The sequence below is a fragment of the Sinocyclocheilus rhinocerous genome, unplaced genomic scaffold, assembly GCF_001515625.1.
Source record: "Sinocyclocheilus rhinocerous isolate Xijiao unplaced genomic scaffold, SAMN03320098_v1.1 scaffold5, whole genome shotgun sequence".
Lineage (NCBI taxonomy): Eukaryota > Metazoa > Chordata > Actinopteri > Cypriniformes > Cyprinidae > Sinocyclocheilus > Sinocyclocheilus rhinocerous.
In genome coordinates this window covers 1,423,412-1,432,732 of record NW_015661874.1, presented here as the reverse complement: position 1 = coordinate 1,432,732, position 9,321 = coordinate 1,423,412, and the positions used below count along the sequence as shown (strand labels likewise).

Genomic DNA, 9,321 nt, shown 5'->3' with positions numbered 1-9,321 from the left:
TTTTTTTTTTTTTTGGGAAAGAAATTATAGAAATTATACTTTTATTTAGCAAGGATGCTTAAAATTGATCAAAAGTGTTGATAAAGGCATTTATAATGTTACAAAAGATTTCTATTTCAGATAAATAGTGTTCATATCGATATCGGAATTATATCGTATCGACCGAAATTAAGAAATATATCGTGATATCAATTTTGGCCATATCGTCCAGCCCTACTCTCGACATTTGTCATTAAAATAACGCCATAGTTTAGTTTATGAAAAAGTTTGGTGCAAAAACAATTTTAGTAAACAATTGAAAAACAATTTTAGTAAAAAAAAAAATTTGCTAGTAAATTTCACAATTAATTACATAAAACGGCAAGTAGCACATTGAATTAAACATTACATTTTGAAGTATAAAAACTGAAATATAAGTATTTTCTTGTAAAACATACTCTAATATATATATACAGTGGGTACGGAAAGTATTCAGACCCCCTTAAATTTTTCACTCTTTGTTATATTGCAGCCATTTGCTAAAATCTATATATATATATATATATATATATACTGTATGTATATATATATAGAGAGAGAGAGAGAGAGAGAGAAATTGTGTGTCTAAAACCTATATCATATCGCAATTAGTATTACAATTTGTGATATTTCACTAGTATTGGTATTGTGACAACCACAATTATTTTTAAATGAGGTATAATAAGTGGTCGAGCCTCATTGAAAGCCCCTTTGATTTGAAGGAAACACTTGTATGTAAACTGATGACGTGTAATCTCAAAGCCGCCTGCAGCAGCTGACGGTATATAAACACAGATCATGAGAGAATACCAGGTGGGGTCAAACAGCAGCACACGAGGGCTTTGCCTTAGGCTGATAAGAAACTCACCACCCATAGTACGGCCAAAACACAACGGTTCCCGCTAAAACAAACACAACGCAGGTTTAATCGCAGAGCACCAGATGAGCATATTTGAATTTGATTAACTTTCAGCTTGGCCTCTTTATATCGCCACAGTTAGTTATGTAATAGACCCTCTTTAAAATAACATTTGCAGCTAGTTACCCTCTCGAGTCACAACGAAAGCCCCTGCAGCTTTTCTGAGAACTCCACAACCGGAGCTTCAGTTTCCTTATGATTAAATGTCTCATGAGAACAAGATCTATGTTACTTCAGATCAAAACACCGGGGTGAAAGGGTCACAACACGGCTGAATATACTGTTTCAAGTTTTAATCCACAAGTGAAAGCTGATCTAACACAGAAAACCACAGCATTCAGAAACATATGTATAGATATGTGTGCTCTTATCTACCACAGAAACCCACTGTAAGCAAAGCAACCCAACCCAATGAGCAAGACCTGATCCAAGAAATATGTCCCTAAATTACACTTTGGTTGAAATGAAGTTATTGTCAGTAGTATTCATGTACAGTAGTATACATGTAATACAATCAGGATTAACCAGGGCTTATAAAAATGCCTCTGAAGGTCACAATAATGGTTAAATAAATGGTATTTTTTACAGCCAAATTTACATAAAAGGTGGCAGTGTTATTTTAGTATTACTGATATACTATTATAGTTTTTGGTTTTATTCTTATATTTTCTGTTTTTCAATTTTATTTTAAAGTTTTAGTAATTTTGTTTTGTTTTTGTCATTTGTATTATATGTATATATAGTTTAGGTTCTTAATTTTAATTTATCTTGTTTTAGTTATTTTAGTTCTTCAACTTTAAATGAAAATGAGAAGTGCTGCCTTGGCAACTATCTGAAATAAAATAAGTTTGCTTTTTATATTTTATTTTATTTTTTAGTTACTATTCATTTCATTTCAAGTAATGGATTTTTAAAAATTTTTTTTTTAGTTAACAATAGTAACCCTATAATAAATAACTATAATAATTATAAATAATGACCCCTATTTTATTTTATTTTGTTTATTTTATTTTATTGTTTGGTTTGTTTTATTTTGCTCCTACATTTATTGAATTATGACATCTTGTGGATTTTTAAGAACGAAGTGGGAAAATATTAATTCCTGTGATGCAAAGCTGAATTTATAATTTTCAGCATCATTACTTCAGTGTCACATGATCCTTCAGAAATCATTCTAATATGCCGATTTGATCCTCAAGAAACATTTCTGATTATTATCTATGCTGAAAACAGTTGTGCTGCTTTATATTATTGTGGAAACCGTGATACTTTTTTCAGGATTTTTTGATGAACAGAATAGAGAAAACAGATATTATGCAACATTATAATGTATTTACTGTCACTATTGATGAATTTGATGCTGGATAAAAAGATTAATTACTTTCAAAGACAAAACGTTTTTGAAATCAGGAGTAAATCATGATCTCATCGTCCTCTTGCCTGTGTGTGATCAGCCTCCTTGTTCTCATTCTCCTTCCACAGCTGATCTGCAGGGCTGTTGGCCTCTGGCTGTAGGGGTCGATATCCAATGAGGGGCACCTCTCTCTGTCCCACTCCCGGCAGCTCTACTCCAGATGTTTTCATACTTCGGGGGAGCATGATGGGGCTGCTGGCCCAAAAAAACAAAACAAAAGAGAGGTCATTGGAGAGGAACAGGCAGCTGTATGCCTGGTAGATCATTTGTTTTCATCATTTACATTTCCCTTTGCCAAGAGACAACTTTGAATTTGAATTCAGGTCCCTCCCTCGCCTTTTACTCACTGCTATTTATTTTAGACTACAGATAGAGATCTCTTTCAGGAAAAGAAGGATGGAAAGAGAGCAGCTCACCATTAGAACTCAGTGCCATTGTCACAAACAGCAATAACCAAGATCTTTGAAACAAGTGTAAGTTCATGAACATCATAGTTCACATTACAACTCTTCTGAATGCGGTCTCAGGGATAAACATTTATTAGTGTGCAAAACAAGAGTGAATTAGGTCAAACCTTACAGGAAAATAAAGTTCCCTTTCATCTAACCCTAACCCTGTCTAAAGCACTCCGCTTAACTGTATTTTCCGTTTATTGAGTCTAAACAGGAACGTGTCAAAATTTCATATAATGTTAATTCCCAGCGATATCAAAATAGCTACGTTACGCACAGGACGCGAATGATTTTATTAAGAACTTTTCTCTATGAACTTACAGTTTGCTTATATATGACATATCCTCTCTTCACGTCTCACATAAGAAGACGAACATTCGCGTTCATTCACACCAAACCTTAACGCAGAAATACCTGTTAGGAGACCAATATCGCGTCCATCCGCCCCTGCGTGTGGGTTCCTCGGAAGTCAGAGTTTCTGTTCCTCCATATCTCTCCCCTCCTGCTTCGCCAGTCAATGCTTATCGGCCCGATGAAGGCGGCGAGCTGGCTGTGTTTGTGAGGTCTGCGCTGGTGAGGCGCGGGCGGCGCGTTGGGCGCAGTTCCTGCTGTCACTCCAGCGCGTCTGGTCATTGGCTGGACGCGCTGATGAGGAGCACTGCCCGGTAAATTCAGAGAAGCAGCGTTGCTGGCAAAAACACCGGACGCGTCGCGACACAACAAGATTGCTCTAATAAAAAGTAAACGAAGCTGTCTGTACTGGAAGCGCCCGAAGCAACGCGGACATCCCGTTTCTATGTTTACGCAATGCATAGCCACTCAACTTTGTTTGTTTGTTGCACTGCTATAGCCACTTTTCCCCCCATCTCTAATAAAATAATGTTTTAGAAATCATTTATTATTCTTGCAGTTACTCTTTATTTTACTCCAGCCACTTTATTTCCCTCATTAATCTGAAATAAAAGAATGTTATTTTTTTAAATATTTTTTTTGCAGTTACCATTTTTATTTAATTTTATTGTATTTTGCTGCTACTCCAGTCACTTTAGTTTCCTCATTCATCAAAAAAAAAAAAAAAAAATTTATATATCATTTACTTTTACCATCTGCAATAAAATAATGTTACTTTTTTGAGATATCATTTGTTACTTTTGCAGTTAGCTACTATTTTTTATTTTATTTTATCTTATTTTATTTTGCTGCTATTCCAGCTACATTATTTCCCTTAATTTATCTGACATAAAATAATTATATTTCTTACATATCATTCATGTTATTATCCACCTTTTCCGTTATCCATCTGAAAAAAAAGTAAAATATAATTAATTTTTTTGTAGTTAGTTTTATTTTATTATATGTTTATTATCTAATTTTATGTTGCTCTAGCCCCCATTCATCTGAATATTTTTTTGCAATTTTTATTTTATTTTATTATTTTTATTTTGATCAATGTTTTTCTATTTATTTATTTATTGTATCATTATTTATTATGCAATTATGGTTCAATGATGTCATGTTAACTGAGTGACTACATGGAGTTTAAAAAAAAAAAAGCCTCACTCTTATACATGCATATAAATTTTTACCTAAAATCTTGTTTTGATGTTATGTGTCAACTACCCAACCCATTTATAAATATTAGCTTTATTTATGAGGTTTTACTATCCTTGCAGAGACATTTGTTTTTCACAGTATAGGCAAAACACACACACACACAGGCTGTGTATTTCTCTGTAGATGGTTAGACCGACCTGTTTCTTTGGTCCCTGCAAGGCCTTTGGGTTACAGAGATAAGACTTTCGCTGGAGAAGTCTCGTTTAGCTGCGTGCGTGTGTGTGTGTGTGTGTGTGTGTGTGTGTGAGAGAGAGAGAGAGAGTGAACGCTCACACATTGTCAAGGTTGTATTTTATTACCTGGTGTTGTTTCACAGCCTGCATTTTAAGTGGCCGGTGGTGTTGAAGTTTATGATTTTGAATGGCAGGGCGGTTCCTAGCAGGGTGATTATTTAAAGCTAATCCTTGAGTGGAGAAGGCCAGCTGTGGACTCCACCACTCCGACCTTGCAATGTTTTTATGGCAGGACCTTGCAGGCAAGAAGACCTTTAACAACAAAAATAAGGACAAAAAATTGCATGCTTACTGTGCCATGGAAAACGATAAATTGCTTTAGTCACCAAATAAATATCATACAATGATCTATTATCATTTATTACCAAGCATAGCACACCTTGTTTCACAGCCTGCATTTTAAGTGGCCGGTGGTGTTGAAGTTTATGATTTTGAATGGCAGGGCGGTTCCTAGCAGGGTGATTATTTAAAGCTAATCCTTGAGTGGAGAAGGCCAGCTGTGGACTCCACCACTCCGACCTTGCAATGTTTTTATGGCAGGACCTTGCAGGCAAGAAGACCTTTAACAACAAAAATAAGGACAAAAAATTGCATGCTTACTGTGCCATGGAAAACGATAAATTGCTTTAGTCACCAAATAAATATCATACAATGATCTATTATCATTTATTACCAAGCATAGCACACCACATATGGCATAAATTAGCAACCCAAGGGGGGTTTGGAAAAACTATTATTCGGTTTAAGCAATTTAATGTTTTGTTTATCCATAATAAATGTCTGACAATTACAAAAGGTATTAAATTATGTTTTTATGTATAGGCTCATAATTTTCCATTTTAAAACAAAGCGGTATATGCACAAGAAGCCATATTGTGACCTTTTGTTTGTCAGGACACTTTCCATCTGTTATGAAATTAGAAGCTATTATGTGTTATTATGCAAGGGCTCTGCGTCTAGCTGGAATAATATGTCTGAGGGAGATTTCTGTGTTTATTAAAAGGTTATGGTGAATAAAAGCATAAAAGTAACGCGAGCTATGCATTCAATTCGTTGGAGTGGACTAATTAAAATAGCGGTTGGGTGCTTATGAATAATTTATCACCCTTGTCAAGCTCTTCAGGTTTGCTCTTTCAATGGCTTGGAAACATATTATATAAAATGTGTGTTTCATTTTTAAGTTTGTGTGAATAATCACTTATATTGTTATATATATATATTTATTTATATTGTTATTTTTGTAGAAGTGTTTTTCATGTTCATGTTTTTCAACAAATACATAATTTTATTTATTTAAAAAATGCATAATATTAATGTAAAGCATTTCATGTTATAAAATTAATTGTAAATAAATATATAGTGTAAAATAAGTGTTTTTGTCTTGTATTTGTATTACTATTTGCCCTCACTACGTTGATTTATGATTATCTACCCTCATACCGGTTAACATTGTGTTTTTTCTTTCGCAGGTTCAAATATTTTTTTAAAGAAAATCCATTTTGCTGTTTGTTTTTCGCGGAATAGGGCGCGTAACAGCGTTGCCAGATTTTTGCCGGTACCCAAGGGCATTTCCAAACTTTCTCCAAAAAGTCCACGGCGCGGCCCTGCTGGACTAATTACAGCCCCAAACTTTCCCTAATGAGCCGCCGTGAGTGTGCGGCACCGGCCGAGCGCCTGTGGGGTCGGGCGCAGGTGGGATGTCGGTCAGTCGTACAGATGTGAAGGTGTTCTCCGGATCTCCCTCCCTCCCCATCTCCCTGTGTTTTATGTCTGCGTCACAACAAGTCGAAGGAGAGCGAGGCAGAGATGATGATGGCGTCTCTCTCGGGCTGATTCTCATGCCGCTTCCCTGACTAACACGCATGATAGCAACAACCGAGAGACAGAGGGAGGTTGGGAACATGAAGCAGAAGACAGACAGTGAGAGAGACGGACGGACAGACGGTTGCGTACTGACGGCTTGAGTGACGCGCGTTTGATCCGCCGCTCATCGCCTTGATCTATCATGATTATCTACCCTCTAATATCGGTTAACATTGTGTTTTTTCAATCGCAGGTTCAAACATTGCCAAAGAAAATCCATTTCCCCGTTTGCTTTTCGCGGAATAGGGCGCGAACAGCAGCGTTGCCAGATTTTTGCCGGCACACAAGGGCATTTCCAAACTTTCTCCAAAAAGTCTCTGCTGGACTAATTACTGCCCAAACTTTCCCTAATGAGCCGCCGTGAGTGTGCGGCACCGGCCGAGCGCCTGTGGGGTCGGGCGCAGGTGGGATGTCGGTCAGTCGTACAGATGTGAAGGTGTTCTCCGGATCTCCCTCCCTCCCCATCTCCCTGTGTTTTATGTCTGCGTCACAACAAGTCGAAGGAGAGCGAGGCAGAGATGATGATGGCGTCTCTCTCGGGCTGATTCTCATGCCGCTTCCCTGACTAACACGCATGATAGCAACAACCGAGAGACAGAGGGAGGTTGGGAACATGAAGCAGAAGACAGACAGTGAGAGAGACGGACGGACAGACGGTTGCGTACTGACGGCTTGAGTGACGCGCGTTTGATCCGCCGCGACTCTCCAAACGCGCCGATTATTCGGGACAGTGATTGAGACGCAGAACAACACCGGGCATCAGGCGTTTCATGTGAGACTGACATCTCATCCCCGTCTCTGTGACCCCAGCAGAGCAGAACACTTAACACAGGTACATCCCGTCCACGTATGATCTGTCATGCGTGTTAATTGACATGTGCATGCGCGTGCAATCATGTGTGTCAGCTCTTCTGAGTTAGGTGCATTGATTAGGGCACATCTGGCCATGCGTTTTGCATGCAATCAATTGCGCGCTCTTTCATGCATTGTTGTGTCATCTGCATATAATATGGTCCGTTGCATAAGGCAGCCAGTGTTTTTGATCATGTGTGGCACTGCAATGTGCATTGACTCTTCATCATTTATCCTTCTGTACTGTATATTGTCGCTATGCACAGAGTTTAACCCTTTAGGCTGCTGCTGTTTGCTGCTGGTGTGGAAACACATTTTAATGCCCCTGGATCTTTTTTTGCACTTTTCTTTCCCGCGCTCTCCAGGATGGGGGGAGTTAGTGAAGGAGAGGATGTTTTAGCCAGGTGGAGCGATGGACTTCTGTACCTTGGCAATGTCAAACGAGTAAGTTTGCCGTTTGCCTAAGTTAGTTTGGAAGAGAGAAAAGGACACTTGCAGAGAGACAGAAAGATCGAGTTTGAAACTATGTGACTTGTATTCATGTAAATCAGTGTAGTGTTGTTTGTGATGTTTGACTGTATTTATTTGGCAGGTGGACAGCATCAAGCAGTGCTGTTTGGTTAGATTTGAGGATAACTCTGAATTCTGGGTCCTCAAGAAAGACATCCACTCATGTAAGTGAATAAACTTTAGATTCAAACTAAAAAAGTAAGTGAATACATCCAAAATAAAAGAAAATGAAGCATATTTTTAGGACTATTATTTTGTTATATGTTATATTATTATGCATTATTATATATATATAGAGAGAGAGAGAGGGAGAGAGAGAGAGAGAGAGAGAGAGAGAGAGAGTAATTTTCTCAGATTTCTCAATGGTGATTCAACTTAAATTAAAGATAACAACAAACACTGCCATGATGGATTTAAATACTATAATATATCATTTATTTATTTAGCATTATAGTAATGAGAATGAGATTTCTTTTTAGATTACAGTAATGAGATTTTGGAGGCAAAATATGCTAAAAAAATAATTACAACTTATTTTTCAATAATTCTTTTTAATATAATTTCTTAAATGTTTCTTTTTGTGTGGGGTTACATATGCCCCAGACATGTTCTAGACAGGTTTTATTATATTAAACTCGAGAAACTCTAGAATTAACACCAGAATTATGCCCTAAAGAATTAGGAGCAATTTACAAAATATAAAAAAAAAAACTACTAACTGAAGTTATTTATTGAAGCTAGTTATTTACTACTTTGTCACTATAAATTTATTCTGAAAAATATTTGTTTGTGTCCATTGCGCCACTTATGTCTTCAAGTGGAATTGCAAGAATAAATAAAAAAAATGAACTGTTTTTAAACTGGTTTTCTTAATGCCACGCTGCCATTGGTTGATCAAACAGGGTCCCACCCCAAACTCACATTATTGGTTGAGCCAGCTTGACTGTCTCAGGCTGGTTGGGATGCTTTTTTAACATCTAAAAAAGGGCACACATCACTTTTACATTAAAGTGCCCCTATTATGGATTTTTATTTCAAATAAATGCTGTTTTTTTACACTTTCTATTCATCATAGAAACCTGAAAAAAATTCTACAAAATATTAAAGTGCCCCTATTATGGGTAATGAAAGGTTCATATTTTGGTTTTGGGAGTCCCCAACAACAGGTTGACATGCATGCAAACACTTTCATTGTCTTATAATATGCATTTATTTTACCTTACTTGCTCAACGACTCCCAAACGATTCGTTTAATGATTAATTTTTCCAAACCCCTCCTTTGCGTGACACTAATCGGCGGTGATTGGTTTCATTTTCATTTCATCTTGCCTGTAATGCCTGATAAAGCAGCGTTTGTGAGCACAGTGCTGCTTTGTGTACAGCTGTTACCAGGGAAACCTCTGTTTCTCCCGCTTTAAAGCACCTCCTGCTGGCAGAGAATGAATT

General features: G+C 37.1%; 2 protein-coding genes across 5 annotated transcripts in view; one reads left to right on the top strand and one right to left on the bottom strand.

Moving 5' to 3' along the window:
- Positions 1 to 3,486, bottom strand: part of rgl2 (ral guanine nucleotide dissociation stimulator-like 2) — a 26,943-nt gene extending 23,457 nt beyond the window's left edge. The window contains exons 1-2 of one of the 3 annotated variants that reach the window (XM_016536347.1): positions 3,218 to 3,486; positions 2,378 to 2,546 (exon numbers count right to left, since the gene is read on the bottom strand). In XM_016536347.1, coding sequence (XP_016391833.1) covers positions 2,378 to 2,536 — 159 coding nt within the window. In that variant the 5' untranslated portion in view covers positions 2,537 to 2,546; positions 3,218 to 3,486. Of the gene's footprint in view, positions 1 to 2,318; positions 2,333 to 2,377; positions 2,547 to 3,217 lie in introns of those variants that run through there. The other 2 variants (XM_016536348.1, XM_016536350.1) reach the window with 2 other exon arrangements.
- Positions 3,487 to 6,974: 3,488 nt separating this feature from the next.
- The window catches only part of phf1 (PHD finger protein 1), a 14,812-nt gene continuing 12,465 nt past the window's right edge, over positions 6,975 to 9,321 (top strand). For both annotated transcript variants that reach the window (XM_016536352.1, XM_016536353.1), the window contains exons 1-3: positions 6,975 to 7,345; positions 7,731 to 7,809; positions 7,958 to 8,039. In XM_016536352.1, the coding sequence (XP_016391838.1) occupies positions 7,732 to 7,809; positions 7,958 to 8,039 (160 nt within the window). In that variant the 5' untranslated portion in view covers positions 6,975 to 7,345; position 7,731. The remainder of the gene's footprint in view (positions 7,346 to 7,730; positions 7,810 to 7,957; positions 8,040 to 9,321) is intronic.